This window comes from Chenopodium quinoa, unplaced genomic scaffold (genome assembly GCF_001683475.1).
Source record: "Chenopodium quinoa cultivar QQ74 unplaced genomic scaffold, ASM168347v1, whole genome shotgun sequence".
Taxonomy (NCBI): domain Eukaryota; kingdom Viridiplantae; phylum Streptophyta; class Magnoliopsida; order Caryophyllales; family Amaranthaceae; genus Chenopodium; species Chenopodium quinoa.
The window spans coordinates 257,631-278,180 of NW_018743518.1; the positions used below are offsets into that span (position 1 = coordinate 257,631).

At 32.0% G+C, this 20,550-nt stretch overlaps 1 protein-coding gene across 1 annotated transcript; it reads left to right on the plus strand.

The window, feature by feature from the left end:
* The first annotated feature begins 10,847 nt into the window (after nt 1-10,847).
* LOC110739966 (probable WRKY transcription factor 40) lies at nt 10,848-13,362 on the plus strand. The gene is made up of 4 exons (XM_021920449.1): nt 10,848-11,529; nt 11,633-11,977; nt 12,087-12,203; nt 12,695-13,362. The coding sequence occupies exons 1-4, from the start codon at nt 11,341-11,343 to the stop codon at nt 13,115-13,117; spliced, it is 1,074 nt and encodes a 357-aa protein (XP_021776141.1). The 5' UTR covers nt 10,848-11,340; the 3' UTR covers nt 13,118-13,362.
* Nucleotides 13,363-20,550: the final 7,188 nt, after the last annotated feature.

Genomic DNA, 20,550 nt, shown 5'->3' on the forward strand with positions numbered 1-20,550 from the left:
TTCATGAATTATAGTCTTTTGTTCTGGATAATTTTAATTTTTCGAATTCGAAAAAGAAAGAGATGATATGTACCCGTAGACCCTATGAGACCTCAAGGCAATAGCAATAGAACAAACTTTTAAGGGGTTTGTTCACTTATCACATCATCATTATACAAATCCTTCACCCAAAAACCTATGATCAACAATAAATAAATAAACCTGTTCAAAGGTTTATGAATGGGACCCACTGTAAATACAACTCATTAAATTCATCCAAACAAAAAAAATAAAAATAAAGAAAATCTATACTAATATATGAAAAGGCGTTCTTAAGAACGTCTATGTGCCACACATGTAGACCTCTTTTCATTACGCCACGTCACCGACTCAACCTCTTATTATGCCACGTTACCACTCAATCAACCTTAATCATTATGCCACGTCATCCAATCAACCAACATTACTTCATATAAAAACATGAGAATAAGGAGATTCGATCACTCAACCTTTTAAAATAAGGGTGATTATTTAACCATCTAAGCCAATTATCAACCATGTTATAAACATGAAATATTGCAAATCATAAGGTCTAAATTTTTTATTTTTATTTTTAATTTTTTAAAAAACACACCATAAATATCGAATACATATAATCACAAAATTTTATCAGAATAGCAACCCGGTGCAAAGCTTGAGCTACACACTAGTTGATTGATTATTACTTTGTATTAAATAAAAAAGATAAAAAGTGGGCCCAGCAAGCTCCACTTATCAAAATGTGAAATAAATGGTAGAAGAAACAAACTGGTTTGTATTTACAAACCTCTTCATGTATTGTAAAACAAATCTCTAGATAAATCTCTTATTGCTATTGTATTTCGGAGGCTAGTCGGATATTGGAACCATCTACTTCATCTTTTAATTATCAAGTAGCATTCTAACGATTTTTTTTTTAAAAAAAATATCAATGCTAAAAACCACAAAAAAATGTAACTCGCATCATTTCATGATGTCACATATAATTACTGTAAGTTCACCTCGTAATATTTAGGTTTAAGAAATCTCAGGTACCATCATGTATTGGTAAAGATGGTTGTAGGTGGTATTAAAGTGCATGTGCCTGGTGCTTTTGATTTAGCCAAGCTTGATCTACAATCTTCGTGTTGGACAGAAATTTTCAAAAGGTTGGTCAATGGACTACATAATACATGGTCAGGTCAACAATCTATGTATTGTGTCTAGGCTTACCCGAACTAGTGTCTTCTTTATTATGGGATACCAGAGTAGTATCTGTGGAAAAATACAATGACTTTTATACATATGCACGCAATGACGTAAAGGAGGGTTTAGACTTTAGATAATTGATTAGCCGCCCAAGTGATCGAAGTTCGTCGATTGTCCAATCAAATAATTGATTGGACGACAACAATAAAATTGCAAATTGCATGTCCTAAAATTGACAAAGATGACCAGTTTCAGCTACTTAAAGACTTGAATTTTTCAGGTCAGGCCACCCGATTGATGATTCTTCATTCATTAAACTAGAATTTTATTGGTGGTAGCACGTGTGTTGAAGTTGGACTAGAATTTTTTTGCAATAATTGTTATTATGATTTATTAATAGTCATACCACTAATTTTTGTCCCTAAAATCATAATCTCACTGTAATTCTACTACTCTTGTCTTTTTGTTGTATGTAAATTAAATTATGTAATTGCAATAATTTTCAAGTGGGTTTGGCCTTTACTGATTGTCTTCTTGTATTACGTACATTTCAAGTTCTAAACGTGCTTAGCATCTCATGACTGATGTCGACAATTTAGTTTGGATGATTACCAATAACTTAATTAATCCATCTTCCCACGAGTATTTTACCTATATATAGATCTAATTAAATTTTTTTTTTTTTTTTTTTTTTTTTTGTGTGTGTGATTTCATCTTTGACTATCCTCACTTCAGACTTAAATAATACTCCGTATTAAGTATATTGTGATTTTATCTTTAACTAACTCTCCCATAATCTGAAGTTTAAACTTTTATTCTAGCTTGGATCTCTATTTAAAAGTACAAATACTACATAGATGAGATTAAATGAGGTGAATAAAACAAAGCTTAAGGGGCGAGGAACAAAACAAATGGATCTCATGAAAGAGTGAGTAGGAATGTTGAAAAATAGGTGAAGGATAGTAGTCCCTGGATGACCAAAGCAAGAAGAAGACAAGAAAACATGGAAAAAAAGAATGGTATTCTACCACGGAGTATTATGTATATTATGTGCAGTAGAGTAGTTGTTGTTGACTGGTGTGGACTCAGCTTCCATTTTAGTACAATGTATTAAAAATGGGCCAACCAACTTTATAAGAGAAAAAAGAAGAAAGAGAGCATGTAATCGTACAATGGTCATCACGTATTCAGTGCATCTAAATTCCGGTGCGGTGGTTACAAAACCTAATGTCGGCTCACCAATCACCCATCACACACCCTTCACCCTTTTTCATTTTTCTTGACGGTGCCTTCAGCTTTGCTTTTTTTATTCAACGTAACTCTCTTTTTTCTATCTTTTTTTTTTTTTTAAACAAAACTCTTTTTTTTCATAATACTGTAACATAATATTTCCTTTGTTTTAATTAGAGATGTACACAGTTTGGTCTGCACCATAACCAAATCAGACCAAATCACATTTAAGCGGTTTGGTTTGGTTTACGGTTTGTAAAAATACAGTTTGATTTCAATTTTTTTGTAAATATGATTTACGGTTTGGTTTGGTTTGGTTTTTCAAAAATAATAAACCAAACCAAACCGTAAACTGTATTTTAATATTTATATAATTTTTAAATAAATTAAATAATTATTATAAATTAAAAAAAAAACAATAAAAAATGAAAAATCACAATACAACAGGGTATACGACTATACGGTTAGTAGGTCAGTAGGTCATAAACTTATAAATTTATAATCAAAATAAAAATATGTTGTTGTTGGATGAGTGCTTGAATATGTGGTAATACTGCTGGCTTGCTGTGAGCCCCTGATGTTATCAATCTTGTCATGTTGCTGCCAATTTGACATATGTATAAATTTTAATAATGACTATAATGTATTATGAAATTATGATGATAAATTGATTGTTATTGTATTATGTGTTAGCACTTGGATTGTTATTTTTATGGTAGATTTATGATACAATTTAATCCGTTTGGGCTAATTATTTAAACTTTATTATAAGTTAATTAATGATATATTATTTGACAATTTTTAGGGAAAAATGGTATCTCATCATAAACTGCAAACCAAATCGCATCAACCCGTATTATTACAGTTTGGTTTGGTCCAGTTTCAATACTAATATGGTTTGGTTTGGTTTAGACTCAAACCGCACCAAACCAGACCGTGTTCACCCCTAATTTTATATAAGTACACCACTTTGATTGACACATTAATTAGTTGACGCTGAATTTTTATTAACCTCTTTTAATTTCCCTATATTTTTCTCGATCGCCACTCATCTCTACTTTGTTACTACCCCAAAGTTTAAAGCTATTTACCCACTAAACATAACTCTTAATACTGTGAAAAATGGGGTAGAACAACCCTAAAAAAAACCCTTAGTAGAATTTTAAAAAGTTGTACTATATGCAAGTATATGACATTGCACCATATTCACGAACTATATTCGGCGACCTCGTTTAATTCATCTTATTTTTATTTATTTTAATCAGATAAGAAAAAATAATTTTAGATCAGATCATAAAGGCTAATACAAAAATATTTTACTTTTTCCTCAAAAATAAAAAAATGGCAACATATGTTTTTTATATATTAGTAAAAATATTATAGTTAAAGCAAGGTTATATAAATAGTGCAAAAGTCAAACTGTTATGATTAATATGAAACGGAGGGAGCATATTTTTTCCGTATAGATTAGCGTATATATAAGGTTAAGTGTAGTCAAATAAGACAATCACATCAGACCAGAATAAATAAGTTCAGATCAAATTAGATAAACAAAAATAAGGTGAACTAAATAATCCTTCAATGGATACTATTGACCAATAATAGGTATATAGAGCAATAGTGGAACCACATCAAACAAGATGGTAAAAACATAAAAATGTTATATTTAGTAGATAGCTTGCTATGTCAAACATTAAAATTAAATTATAAAAACTCCAAGTATATTTTTCCTCCAAACATGGCCTGCTGTGCCAATTAAAAATTACAAGGTCAGGTTTGACTTGTTAATATTAAAAAAAGAGTTGACCCTTTTTATTATTCAAAAGGGTTGACATTTACAAAATTACAGTTGAATTAAAAAAAACCCGTCAATTCAATAAGAATAGGTGCACCAATGAATATCCGAACTGCAAGGATTAAAATAAATAAAAAGTCAAAATGGACCTTTTATTAATCCACAAGATTCAGTCTTTAATTCAGAAGTATAAGAATCAGAGATGGTCAAAATGATAATATCGCACATGTTTTATTTAACTGATGGAGGTATGATGTCATACGATATTATTTTGTACCACGCATCCCACGCGGAGTTCTTACGGAGTGTTGTTAGTCCTGGTCCTAGTCTTAATTACTACGACTACTAGTATTATTCTTATAAAATTTTGAGGTCGGACAATGTATTGAATTATTACATGAATAGCTATTTTAACCAATTTGTGGAATTCATGACTAAATTATTTTTCGGATAGAGTGTGAGACATGAAATAATAAGAATTTGTGAGAGCTTTTTAAAAAATGAAAGTATCTCATATCACAACATTTCATTTCCGTAACTATATACTTTCACCCCCTTCAATCCTAATACATTTTTTTTAAAATAAAGTAAGATAAATAAAGTAGATTAGGAACGTCTTCTCGCAAGGTTGTTTCCAAATCTAACTTTAATTACGCAAATAAAAGTTTCATTTTTCATGTGCACACAACTAGTAGAAGAATTGTAGTGAGTTGTTAATTATAGTTGAATGTAAAAGGAAGGTAGTAAGTATATCTTATTTGTTTTTAAAGGAAAACAAGAGAAAACATAGGGGATACGATAAATGGATTTTGTTGATTTAAAGTTAACTAAAAAGATATAACAATAAATGATGGATTCCCATTCACGATCCACATGAAAAAATGAAGCTTTAGGGACAAGAATTTGGGAAATTTTAAACTTTTATTTAGGAAAATAAAGGAACGAGCAATTGTCATTAAAAAAAGTATTGTACAAAGTTAGCCAAAAATTTGATCGATATTGCCTCGGTCCCAAAGAATTACAAATATATTTCAAAGCTCGTGGTGAATTGATTTACATTGTTTGTACAATACCTCCTTAAAAACACAGTACAATTAATTAGGCTGCTAGGCCATGTTTGACAATAATTAAAATTCTAACTTCCTTAGGTTGTGTTTGGAAACATGATATTCATTTTAAATGTTGGAATTGAATTTTAGATTTTGAAATCTTGATATTCAATTTCAATATTGGGTGTTTGGGAAATATCATAATTTCATTTTCAAAATTTCAAATTCCAACCTATGTTTGGAGATGAGTGAATATTTTGAATTAAGCAAATGAAATTACACTTTTAACTCACACAAATTTCCTTTCTCTCTCCTCCTCAATCTTCAATTCCCGAATTTTCATCTCTTCATCTGCTCAATCTTAAATTCCCAAAGTTTCATCCTCTTCCCCAATTTTTTCTTTCTCCTCCTCAATATTAAATCCCCAAATTTGCTTTGCTTGCTGCAATGTTGGTATCAGGTTGCAATGTTGGTTCAATGGAGGAGAGAGAAAGCTCGCACGTCGCTTCAATGGAGAATTCAAAGAGCTGCTGCAAATTTCAGAAATTGGTCAATCAAATTTCATCCATTTTAAATAGGGTACACTCTAATGGTCGAGCAAGAAATTCGAAGCTCGCTTCAATGGAGGAGGGGCGAGAGAACTTGTGTATGCTTCAATAGTGAAGAACCCTAGGAGAGAGAAAAAATTGGGGAAGAGGATGAAACTTGTGTACGACATAGGAGAGAAAGAGAATTGGGCTTTTTTTTTTTTTTATGAATATTAGAATTTGAAATGACAGGTTTAAGATTGGAATTTCAATATATTAAAAAATACTCATGTCATTATAATCTTGGATTTGGGCCAATTTCAATTCCCAAATTCTAAGCATATCCAAATAACATAATTAGGCCAAATATTTGATGAAATTCTGGTTACCAAACATGCCATTAACTTATATTTAAATAAGCTTCATTAAAAACAATTTTATTTTGGAAAAATTGATTCTAATAATCCCACCTTTAGCCGGTTTGCCATTAATAATCCCACCTTTTGATTATTATCTAATAATCCCACCTTTATATGAGATTCTCTTTTAATGGTCCTTGTGACTGATTACCTGCACTATAGGTAAATTTTTTAAAATTTTAATTTAATTGACACGTGTTATACATGATTGGTCAAAAAATTTTAAAAAAAATTAAAAAAAGTTACAAAAAAAAATAAAAATACACAGCAACCTCAACCCTACGCCACCCAATCCCAACTTCCGACAGCCGTCCTTTCCCACCACCGCCATCCTCCGGCAGCCCCTTCCCCACCCTCACCACCACCGGAATCTTCCCCTCTCCACGACCCACCCAACGACAACACCCCACTCCCCGGAATCCACTACGACACCCTAAACCTAGCCCCGAAAACCACCCCATCCGACCATCCGACCATCACAACCGCGACCAACCCGGACTGCCCACCTCCTCTGCCCCTCAATTGTAACTACAGCAGTAACAACACCCAATTCTCGCACCCCTACCTCACAGGCCGCAATTGAACCACCACTGGACCGCCATAACAATTAGCAGCAGCCCTCAACCGCCGCACAAATAAACACTAAGCAGCCCCAATTTCAGCCAATTTCGGCTCAAATTGAAGAACCCATGGCAGCAATTCAGTAGAGCAATCCCAGTTTCGATTCAATCTCAATTATTTTTAGGAATTGAGTTGTAGTAGGGATGTGGGTTCAAATGGAGGAGAGAAAAAGGTGGTCATTGTTGGGTTAATTAATTTTCTGTGGATGGTGGCATGGGGTGGTATTTGGAGGTGATTTTTGAAAGTGGGAGGTAGCCACATAGTGGCAGAGATGGACAGGGAGGTGCGAGTAATAATGGTAAAAGGTGGTGTTCGAGGGTTGATGGTAGTAGCTACACGGCAGCAACGGGGGTAGCTTCATGGTGGCACGGTGGAGAAAGGGAAGAAAGATAATGGCAGTAAAGAGGGAGGAGAGAGATGAGTTTAGTTTGTTTTTTTAGAAAAATTAATTAAAAAATCACAAACCAATTAAATAGTGACACATGTCACTTTTTAACTTGCTAAACTGGTTAATAACCGGTTATGGACCAATGGAAGAAAATCACCTATAAAGATGAGATTATTAGATAATAATCAAAAGGTGGGATTATTAATGGCGAACCGGCCAAAGGTGGGATTATTAGAATAAATTTTTCCTTTTATTTTCTTACTAAACATAAGTTAAATTAGACCTTGTTTTTTTCATGTCATTTTTGCTAAAATTAAATTAACTTTACTTAGTATAGCTTAAGTGAAAGCATGAAACATCCTAATTAATTGAATTATGTATGTGACAGTAATCAATAGCTTTTTCCCGTGAATGATTAATATATATATGAATGTTGAATATTATCAGTAATTAAGCCATGTGTTTAATGTTTGGTTTTGCGTTGTTCAATTTCTTAATAAAACGTTGTGAGAAGATTAAAATTAAAAAGCATCAAGTTCAGGGTAATATATAGTTTAATTATTGCCGACATAATGATAAAATAGTAGTAAAAGAAGAAGCAAGTAAGATAGCTAATGACAATATTAACAACCATAGAAGTATATCACTGGTCAACTTGTAACTGTGTTCATACAGCAAGCTGCTGATTTGAAACACAACAAAACTTGGATATTCTCCTTTCTCTTATTATCGATTAAAATAATTGTATATATTCTTCTTCAAGGAATTATATTTTTGATTTCTTAAGTCTAGCTCTTGATGAATGAGATTCTAATCAAGTAATCAGATAACAAATTTGAAAACTTTTCTACGATCATTCATGACACCATCATTATTTATTTATTATTATTTGTACTGGCATGATTAATTAGAGACAATCAATTCAATGCATCAACGCATCTTTGTCTTTGTACTAATTGATTTTATATACAACGGAGTACTACTGATCAGAATAAATTATATTATAACTAGGAATTTTTATGCGCGCAATATGGCTAATCCTTTGAGCAGAATTATTATTGGTGGCCTTTATACCTTATGCATATTTGCCTGATATTTTATTATATCTATTTACATTTCCCTATTATACAAGTCATGATACAATTATATACTCCATAATCTATGTATTCCATATATATTAAAATTAATTTAAAATACTTTGTATTGATAGTGTTTATATTCCAAATAGAAAAAAACAAAAAAATAAAATAAAATGGAGAGTCTAAAAGATGCTTTAAATATTGAAATAAACACAAATAAATAATCTATTTAAGGGATTCAAGAGACAATTTTATAGCTTTTGAATTTAATGGAGGCAAATTTGTAAAAAAATTCATTTTTAGGGATCTAATTGTCCATGCACTATTCATAAGAGCGTTCTTAAAATTTTAATAAGGTAGGGATGTAATATGTTAACAAATTTGTCTTGATACAACATATTTCGTATATCTTTAAATTATAAAAAACAGCGAGTCTTGTGTGTGACTGGCCACACCAAATTGATGCTTGTAAAAGAACAAAATAACCCCTATAACACTAACCGAGTAACCACCATGTAATATTGAGCGAGTAATCCCTAAAACACTAACGAAGTAACCCCTGTAACGTTGACCGAATAACCCCTATAACACTAACGAAGTAACCCCCATGATGGCTAACCACATGGTGTGGCCAGCCACATATAAGAATTATGTATTAAGAATATTAGTAGTCCCGGTAAAAAAAAAAAAAAAAAAAAAAAAAAAGGGAATATTTGTGGTCAAATTTGTAAAAATTCTACGAAAAAATGACTACCATTATACTAATTTTTTATTAGGTGATTTTTTATTTATTTATGTTAAATTAATTAAAAAAAAATTTCTCATTTTTTATATCTAATTTTTAATTTTTTTTTATGTTTTCATAATTAATTTATGAGTTATTTGTTAAAATCTGTAATAATAAAAATTGAATTTTTTAAATTAATTAGAAAAAAAAATCAAATTTTTTTCAAAATCAATAAATGAGTTTTAAAAATTAGATATATGATTTATAATTAATTTTGACATTAAAAAATAAATTAAAATCAACTAATAAAAAATTAGTATAATGAGGATGACTATCATAGAATCATCTCGGAGTAAAACGGAGACTAAAAGTTTTGATTTGATCTGATTTAGATTTTGAGTAATATAAATACAATAAGTATAAGAAATAGGTTGATGTGAAGAAGTTATAAAGTTTAAAAAAAAAATATCTAGAAGAAAAAGGTAGTAAAAGGGAAAAGGAAACTAGGAAAGAGTAAAAAAGAGACGCGACAAGGAAAGCAACGGGTCAAAGATAGATATCTAAGTAATGGAGTTTTGATACATCCAACCATTTCTTTAACTTTAAAATTTTCAAATGAGGTCCTTATATACATACATACCATAAATCCTCTCTTGCCTCTCTATAGTAGTATAATAATGTTAGGATTAGGACGAGGAGGTGTTGCTTGACCTTGACTTTATATATCCCCTTTTCATCTACCAACATGTACCACTTCTCTTACTTATTATTATAATTATAATAGTAAAAAAGGTGCTATTTATGAAATATACAAAATTCCTTTGTTGTAATTAAAAAAAAACGGAGGTAATATTATTCAATACACAATTAATCTTAACCATTTAATGACATACTTCCTCCATTTCTTTATAGTTGCAACACACACTTTATTACGCTATTTAACAAAAGTGGACTTCACATGATATAATACACTTATAATAGGGTTAAGGGGTTAATAAGAGTATAATAATAAATAAATAAAAAAAAAAGTATAATCAAGTGGGCTATGAACTTTAAATAAAGGTAACAGTACAATTTTCTCCATAAAAACCTTCCTTTTATAGTGTGTTGCAACTATTGTGACATTTTCTTTTTAAGGAAGGGTTGCAACTATAAAGAAATGGAAAAAGTATTTGTTAATGCAAAACTCATCTAATTTCAAATTAGTAAAAATTATTTGAAGTTGATATATTAAAATAGAATACACACTGAGATAAATTTACTACATTTTAAATACTAAAAATCTAATAAATGTTATTTTCTTATATATAGTAGTAAAAATTTATAGTTATAATAGAATATGTGAATAGTTAAAATATCTACTCGTAACATGTTTTAATCTAATTTGAAACAGAGAGAGTAGAACCTTTTCTATACACCTGGATGTACATAGGGGTAGATGCACCTAATTATGATTTTTTGCTCATTAAATTTTTTTTTGGTTAATTATAGAGTTTTAAAGTAGGCAAAAGAATATTACATGAATAGAAATAACTCTTTAATATACATTTTACACTAAGGTATAGATAAAAAAATTCACACATAAAATACTCCAACACAAAATTTTATATTTGACTGGCCATTATGGGGGTTATTTCGTAACTATTATAGAAGTTATCGGTCGGTGTTCAGGAGTTACTTTGTTAGTATTATAAGGGTTGCTCGACCAGTATTGCAGGAAATACTTGATTAGTGTTTTAGGGGTTACTTTACTCTTTTGCAAGTGGACACACGGTGTGACTAGCTGCACACAACACCATTGCTCCATAATAGCATTGAAAAAATATTTGAAAAAGCGGATATACAAAGTGATAGGGCATGTCCCATTGGAGCCGACCCTTAACTGTTTGACCAATTGACCCTTCCACATTGGATAAGAGACAAAACAAAAATAAAAAAATCACCGGTGTTGCACGCGAGAAATCCACGCAATCTCCTAAAATAAAAATTAAAAAAACAAAAATGCCAGCTTAAAACTTATAAGCAGTGACATCTACCTTTTCTTTCAGTTGCTTCTTCCAAGCTTCCTCCCGGCCGCAAGTGTGTCAATTGGGCTGCCTCCCTTATCTTTAGTTTGTTGCTATAAATACTCTTTATTCTTCTGGTTCTTTTCATTTGACTAACTCTCTTCTTTCTACCACATACCACCCACTTCTCTCTTATATATTAATTGTATCTGGACCTCTTCTTTCTTCCCTTCTTACAACTTTTATTTCATTCAAGCTTCGTTGATTGTTTGGTTTATCAAGAAAACGAAGTTATGGAGTATTCGTCATCAACATGGTTCAGCACCCCTTCTTTGGATCTCACTAATGCTAATACCCTTCGCCTTTTCGACGATGCCCCCGTTAGAGATCATCCCAACATCGTCAAGCCTGCCTCGTCTCCTCCTCCTCCTCCTACCACTACCTCCAATCAATTTACTACCAATCTTTGGCCCAAGCAAGAGGTTCGTCTTTCATCTTGGTACTACCATCTACTGTGATTATTATTGTTTTACAGTTTGAGAAAATAAATAATTAATTAAGTTTGTATGTGTCTGGTGGTTGCAGCAAACAGAAGAATTAGTAGAGGAATTGAATAGGGTGAATGCAGAGAACAAGAGGCTATCAGAAATGCTAACAGTCGTGTGTGAAAACTACAATGATTTGAAGAGGCAGTTGGTTGATTACATGAGCAAGACTTCCAATTCAAGTAACGATATCAACAACAATAATGTCAACAAGAAAAGGAAACTAGACAGCACCAATATTGTTAAAAATACTAACAACAACAACAATATCGTTGAGAGCAGCTCTAGTGACGAAGAAGATTCCTACGAAAAGCCCAAAGAAGAAACTATTAAGGCTAAGATCACAAGGGTCGCTGTTCGAACCGAAGCTTCTGATTCAACCCTTGTAAGTTATTTAGCTTTTAACGCGCAAATAATAGCTGTCGTGTATGCAACATATATAACATATGTACGAGTATGTCAATTAACTTTATTTGTTTAATTATCGCGTGCAGATCCTTAAGGACGGCTATCAATGGAGAAAGTATGGACAAAAAGTGACTAGAGATAACCCTTGTCCTAGAGCTTACTTCAAGTGCTCATTTGCTCCTACTTGTCCCGTTAAGAAGAAGGTAATAATTTCATCATCCTATTGTCTTAAGATTAACACTACTACAATCGCTCCTTTTAGCAATCAATCAATTATATTTACAAAAAAAAAAAAAAAAAAAAAAAAAAAAAAAAAAAAAAAACCCTTTATTTTCGCAATACAATTTATCTTCTAAATTAATTAGATTAGTTTCCTTGGCTTGCATGAAACTTGAATTAATAACTTCCTAGTTCCTCCATACATTGATCACGAGATTATTGCCAACATTCCTAACAATTTTGACTTACATAAGGGACATTTTATTAGTTAATGAAGGCATACCCTACAATTACATTTTTTTCAATCGGTTGGTTGCCTAATTATTGAACCAAATGCAATGACTCAATTCAATTCAAGTAGTAGTGTACATTATCTCGTTATTCTCATCTAGAAAGATTTTTTTTTTTTTTTTAGGCTATTGAAATCAATTAATAATTATTATTAGTATTAATAAATCTTCTTCAAAATGTTCAGGTTCAAAGAAGTCTTGAAGACCAGTCAATGCTAGTGGCAACCTATGAAGGAGAACACAACCATCCAGCCCCAGCACAACAAGAGGGTGCTGCACCATCGGCCTCCAGCCGGTCCATCGCCCTTGGCTCTGTCCCATGCAATGCCTCATCAGTTCCCACCGTCACTCTTGACCTAGCCAAGTCCAAGTCCAACGCTAACGAAACGACAACTGCCACCACCAACAGCAGCAACAACAACAACAGCAACAAGGTGTTGAATAGCACACCGTTGTCTAATAACCAGCTGCCCAAGTTTAGTTCACCAGAATTCCAAAAACTATTGGCTGAGCAAATGGCCTCTTCCTTGACTAAAGATCCAAACTTCACAGCAGCCCTTGCAGCTGCTATTACCGGCCGATTCGTCCAGCAAACTTCAAGTGATTAAGACTTTAATTACATATATACATAAATGTATTTAATCATTTTTTAGGGGAGAAAAATTCGATTATTAGGAGTTGCGTTTGTTAGGAAAGAATTTGCACGTACAATTTCAAGTTCATCAGAAATGCCTTTGAAGGCCGGTGTAGGAAATTTGTTTAGGCAATTGTACAGATTGATCACACTTATTATTATTATTCCAGTGTTGAATTTCAGAATATTAATTTTAGTTATCATAAATATTTTTTTGAATCGTACGTGTTTGCAAAGTTAAGCTAATTACGCAGATATATATAACGTACGTGCTCTTAAATTTTACACGAAACAAGTTTTGATGGATTGAAGATTTCCTTCTAAATATACATTACTAATAAATGTATATATATATATATATATATATATATATATATATATATATATATATATATATATATATATATATATATTTATATATATATAAAGTGATTCTATTGCCTAGGAGCTTCGTAAATTTTAGGCTTAGACATACAACTAGCCCTATAAATTATGTCAAGGGAAAAATTGAACCTGAAGGTTGGAAACAATCTAGAGGAAAACGTCAAGCAAGTACCTCTAGCTAGATAAACAAGTATCAATTTTAAATTTAGTCAAGAGGTAGCTGAGAATTGAATTCTATCTCTAGTATAGGATGGACAGAGTTCTACTTGTTTCTCTTTTGAGTTGTTCAGCCAACCCAATGCTTGAGAGTAAGCAGCGAGGTAATTATGGTAGTTCCCTCGTCACAAAAGTAAACGTCAATAGTGGGCTCGATTTTGTGACATCAAAGATACTACATGAGTATGTTTTTCCATTTTGTATTAGAGCAACAAAAAGCAAACCATATAGATGTAATACGAGTTTTAAATACCACCCTTATGACTAATAAAGTTAGATAGTGCTAGATCCTGGTAATTACTCAACAAGAGTATATCTTCAATTTATTATATGATGGAATCCTAGCTAATTAATGCTTTTTTAATATTTGTCACCACCCTATATTATCAAAAAGACACCAATTTGATATTTTTGGACCCTAAATGTGCTTCCTCTTATTCTATATATATCTCTTAAAACATTAAAAAAAAAAAAAAAAAAAAAAAAAAGAATGAAAGATGATATTCCAATGTGCTAAGGGTCTTAGTATATCATCCGATCCTTTATTGACATGACAACGATATGATGAGCCCCACGAAGCATATATAATCTATACACTCATGGTAACAAATTAGACCTTGTTTACCAAAAAAAAAAAAAAAAAAAAAAGGGGTTAAAGATTATTTGAGTACAGTGATACGTAGCAGTCAAGATGTTTGATGATGTCGCACGACTTTCTAAACATGGCAATGCTAATTGCTTAAGTTATGCCCACAATTAAGAGTTAAGACCCCTTTTGATGACTTTCTTTTTTTGATAAATCTAACCTCAAATCGGTGAACCTGCTCTCTGGTATTACTGACGTATACAATTTTATCTATTATAATCCTTACCACTTGTACGTTATCACCTCATCAAGTGTACTTTAAGATCATAATCTAATGTATTCAGTATTTGGGATAGAAGAAGAGATTAACTAGCTACCTCCAAGCCTAATGATCGAGCTACCACTATCAAATACTGTTTATAGGATATAAGTTTGTTCGACTTTTATGCATGTAGTGAGATTCTCATTTTAAAATAAACGATCTAATAAAATAAGCATATGAAAGATTTATCAAGAGCTCTAGAAAAAAAATGATAAACCAATTATAAATATATTATTATTGGTAGCTAAATTGTGAATAGTAGTTACTTATTACAAATTAAACGACTATTTTTTTTTTAGTAAAACTGTTCATTTTAATTTTAATTTGGGTGGTTCAATTACGTTACATATCTACAAATCCTTTTTAAATCTTTTTATGGCCGTACAAAGTTAATAAATCAAATTGAATAATAAGCTTAATTAAAAATGGGATAATTTTAGTGAAACAAAAAATATTACACGTAAAAGGAAGGATGGGAGGAAGTTAATGTGAGATAGATCCAAAAAGAGAGCATAGGAGGAGTAGACGAGGAGTTTCTAATTTTGTAGTGGAATAATTGTGGAAGTAGGCCAAATGTCCTCTGCTCCTCCGTAAACGTGTGCGGTAGAGATATGTTGTTTAGGTCCAATGGTTTTTTTTTTTTTTCATCTACTTACAAATGTGAGTTAGATTTGTATTTGTCTACTTGACTACTTCAAGATTAAATGCACGAAGACATTGTCGCGACTCACGACTCACGACTCACGACCCACGAATTTGGTTTCATGTCAAACACATAAATCATTAACAAGTACTCCGTATATAGGTAGAGTATATATATATATATATATATATATATATATATATATATATATATATATATATATATATATATATATATTTAAAGGTAATAAAAGGAAAATACTAGTAAACCCGCCCTCCTTAGAAGAGGAAGCTCTAATGCAATTTTATACATACTCCGTACTTGGTATATCTATATGATTATACATAAAAAAAATTGGGAAAAAAATTTGGTAATAAAAATGACAAAAACACCCATTCAATTCCAAGGCTGATAACACATAAATACCAAATATGTAAGGAAAAATGAAAAGTAAACCTTAGTGAAGTTAGATAGAGGCCATCTTCCTCTCCTTTTACCTCCAAATCTTTATTTGTGATAAAAAACTAGCTAGGTGAGTTTGCTTGACCTTCAGTCCACCCACATTGTTGAAATGTCCAACCCAATCCATATATATAATTCCCAAAAATAACTGATATGTCCAATAATTGATATCTAAATTTTTAAAGTTAAAATGTTCAAAACCGTATGTGAAATGTTTAATAACTTATATCCGTCTCACTATAAATAATCTAGAGTTATACAATACTTTGTCATTCACTTTTCATGTCATTCAAGTTGTAATAAGACTACATCAATATATGAATAAAACTTCTCGTAGCAGAAGTAGCCAGGAAGAGTTGTATGTGAGACTGTGAGAGAATTCACCCAAGAAACTGTTTGGCATGAATAAAATTAGAGGCACAATCATAAAATTAAAGAACGACTTCAAATTTATGGTCAAGACATTAATTAAAGATGAATATATATATTAAGGGAATATGTAAAAGATGGCAATAGTATTCCATTTCAATTAACTATAGTATGATTTTATATTAGATTGATTGATTTGGTTTATTTGCACCGACCAGCATTGCAATTCACGTTATTAAATTTGGGAAAACAACACATGTGCTTTTAGAAATAAAATTCAAGAGCTCGTTGTCAAAATTATTAAAAAAAAAATAAAATAAAAACAAGAGCTCTTAAACACGTGCTCTTGACAAACAAAATTATGTCCTGAAAGGTTGAGCATATAGTTTAAGACTAAAAACCCAACAGCTGATTATTCAATTGATTTGGACCAAATGTATTTAATCAAGGCTCCACATGTTTACTTTTCAATAAGAAAATAAAATTGATTAATGTGTTTAATTAGTGAATCTTAAGGCTAGTTAATATAGTGAGTAAACCAACACTAACAACCCTTGACGATTTTATAAACTATTCTTCATTTTTTTTTGTAAACAATCTAATTTATGTTAATATTTCTTGATAGTCGGATGTATTACTTATTTTTACATGAAAAAAACAAATTAAAGCAATAAGCTAGAGCACACAAAAGACAAGTCATTTTAAGATATGATAACGAGTGGTGGCTCAAGGTCATAAATAAGGTGGTTCCGAACACCATAGGCGGTTTTGAGCCGGAGCAAGGTGGGCGACGGAGCAGGGCCCCCAAATTTGAGGGCCCCAAAATTTATATATATATGTAATTAAGTTTGAAATAATAACATAAAATTATAGATGGACTAGTGCTTTGAGTTAATTTGCTTCTTATGTATGAGAGATCTCAGGTTCAAGCCTTGGGTCCAACAATTTTTTAACTTTTTGGGAAATAAAGTGAAAGCTGGCATTGAGTAAGGTTGAGCTTTGAGCGTCCAAACATTGAATGAAGTTATTACTTTGTCTCTAGAATTCTCCACCCAAACCCAAAATTAGATCTTTCCTTTTTCCAAATAATTTTTTCTCTCAAAATTTTTTCAATTTATTATTTTAATTCCCAAAAAAACTCTATATCTTCCAAAATTAATTTCACATTTAACTAATAAAACTTATTGTTTAATTTTGACAAATTTTCTAATGTAATGAATTTTTTTAACAAAAAAATTGGGTATTTAATTTATTGAGTAGAGGGGCCCATTTTGAGAAGTTGAACAGGCCCCATAAATAATTTGCAATTGTAGCCCCGGCACTGCCGAACACCAAGGAGGCCTCTCGAGGTAATTTGGTAAGTCCGTCAACATGAGTCCACCCAACCAAAAACTAATGTATACATTCAATATGCCGTATGAAATTTTCAAATACTTATACGGAGTATGAAATGTATCAAAAACTTATATTTAAATTTCAAAAATCAATATGTTCAAAAACTTATATGAATGTCTATTAATTTATATTTGTCTCACTATTGGACTCATACGATACTTCTATAACCATACCACTACCGGTAAGGATTGGACAATCAATAACCAAAAGCAATGTTATATTTGAACATGTTTTTACTTATGTTATTAAAAGCATAATGATGAAGTTAAAGATAAGATAATTATATTGAATCCGCTTGCCTTAAAAAAAAAAATGAAGTTAAAGATAAAGTATACAAGTATAAAAATGGAACAAGTGGCACAAATAGCCATCTGTTAAAAGAAACTTTAATGATAGAGAAATTTTGAGTGAAGAGAAGGTAAAGATAGAATCAGTGAAAATGCCGTAATATTTACTACTACATCAAGTCTCAATTTATAGAAAAAAAATTTACAATAAAATATTAGACATTATTGTACTTTTGAGCATATAATTGATCTAAATACCACATGTGAACTTTCACATTTGCATTTTTTTTCTCAACACTCCCCCTTGAATGTTCACATGAAATGGGGTGTGAGTTGCCTTATTAAAACCCTTGCTAGGTAAAAACCCTATGGGATAAAAACCATAGCTAGGGAAAAGGAGTACAACGATATTATTGTATTATATACTTTGGTATACTGCCTCGTTAAAAACCTTGTCAGGAAAAACCCAGTAGGATAAAAACCTGATCGAAGGGAAAAAGAGTGCAGTGCATATAATACTCCCCCTGATTTCAGCATAGTTCACGAAGATGTCGCATTCCAATTTTGTAAACTAATTGCTCGAATTTCTTGGAAGGAAGTGATTTGGTGAACAAGTCGGCAAGGTTGTCACAAGACTGAATTTGCTGGATATCTATTTCCCCATCCTTTTGCAGATCATGTGTGAAGAATAGTTTTGGGGATATATGTTATGTTCTATCTCCCTTAATATATCCTTCATTTACTTGAGAGATGCATGTTGTATTGTCTTCAAAGATGGTGGTTGGTTTTTCTGTTATTGCTTTCATTCCACACTCTTCTTGGATATTACTAATCATCGACCTCAGCCATACACATTCTCGTCATGCTTCATAAAGGGCTATTACCTCTGCATGATTTGAGGATGTCGCAATCAATGTCTGCTTTGTTGACTTCCATGATATTGCAGTGCCGCAATAAGTGAACAGATATCCATTTTGTGACTTGGCATTTTGAGGATCTGATAAATATCCAGCGTCGGCATACCCAATGAGGGCAGCATCTTGTTTCGGTTGATAATATAAACCAAGGTCTTGTGTTCCTTGCTTCCAATGCCTATATGTTGGTATATTGTTGTGCCTGGCTAACAAGTTCACAGAGAAAGGTACGTCGGGTCTAGTGTTGTTAGCTAAGTACATTAAAGCTCCAATTGCACTTAAGTATGGTATTTCTGGACCCAGAATTTTTTCATTTTCTTCTCGTGGTGTGAATGGATGGTTTTTCATACTCAAAGAATGAACAACCATTAGGAAGTTGATTAGAGTTGCTTTGTCCATGAAGAATCTTTTCAAAACTCTTTCTGTATAGTTTGATTGATGGACAAAAATACCATGACTCAAGTGCTCGATTTGCAATCCAAGGCAAAATTTAGTTTTTCCAAGGTCTTTCATCTCAAATTCTTCCATCAAGTATTTTGCAGTTTTCTCAAGTTCATTTGGGGTTCCGATGATATTCAAATCATCAACATAAACTGCAATAATAGCAAATTGTTATCGCTTTATGAAAACACAGGGACTAATTTGGTTGTTCTTGAACCCTTCTCTCACAAGGTATTCACTGAGACGGTTATACCACATCCTTTGAGATTGTTTCAATCCATAAAGTGACCTTTTTAGTTTTATGGAAAGTAATTGTCTAGGCTTGTGGTTTTCTGGTAGTTTTAGTCCTTCGAGGAATTTCATGTAAATGTCTGTATCGAGTGACCCATACAAATACGTAGTCACTACATCCATTAACCGCATTTGCAGTCCTTTTGCGACTGTCAAACTTACCAGAAATCTTAATGTAGTTGCATCAACTACTGGAGAATATGTTTCTTCATAATCAATTCCTGGATTTTGAGAAATTCCTTGGGCTACAAGCCTTGCCTTGTATTTAACTATCTCATTTTTCTCATTACGTTTTCTCACAAATACCCATTTAAATCCAGCGGGTTTTACACCTGTTGGTGTAAGAGTTATTTTCCCGAAAACTTCTCGTTTTTCAAGTGACTTCAACTCAGCCAGCATTGCCTCCTTCCACTTTGGCCAATCACTCTTGTGTAGACATTCTTCCAATGTTCTTGGTTCAACATCATTTTCATCAGACACAATGTAGATTGGATGGAATTTGCAAATATTTCATCCACGATAACATCTTTCCTATTCCACTGAGTCTTGGAAGAGACGTAATTCATTGAAATTTCATTGTTATCGATGTTTTGAACATCTTGTTCATTCCCCGTAGGGTTGTTTTGTTGTTCGTCCCCTTTTGGATTATCATCATTTTCTTTACTTTCATTCACATTTGGTATTTCTTGACCTTCTGACGGGGGAACATCATTAGTCTCATTTTCTATTCCATCCAATCTTTTCAATTTCCTTGGTTTACAATCTTTTGAACCAAGTGGTCTCCTACGCTTTCTGCGTGCTTGAGATTCATTCTCATTGGCCTTATTATCAGTTGGGATTTCAATACGTGCAGGGGCATTTTCTGCTGGTATATGTGATTTTGTCACCTTTTTTGTGTCTACAAATGTATCAGGCAATTGATTTGCAACACTTTGTAAATAAATAATTTTCTTGACTTCTTCTTCACACATATTTGTTCGTGGGTCTAATATCAACAGTTGTGTTGCATTCCAAATAAGTTCTATTTCTTTCTTGCGTGGGTCCACTTTCTCTCCCCCCAAGGCTGGGAATACTGCTTCATTAAAGTGACAGTCGGA

Excerpts from the sequence above, each read along its gene's own strand:
- LOC110739966 (XM_021920449.1), top strand. The coding sequence starts at position 11,341 with ATGGAGTATTCGTCATCAACATGGTTCAGCACCCCTTCTTTGGATCTC. Across the intron at positions 11,530-11,632 it reads ATCTTTGGCCCAAGCAAGAG|CAAACAGAAGAATTAGTAGA; the intron begins GTTCGTCTTTCA and ends TGGTGGTTGCAG. Across the intron at positions 11,978-12,086 it reads AAGCTTCTGATTCAACCCTT|ATCCTTAAGGACGGCTATCA; the intron begins GTAAGTTATTTA and ends TATCGCGTGCAG.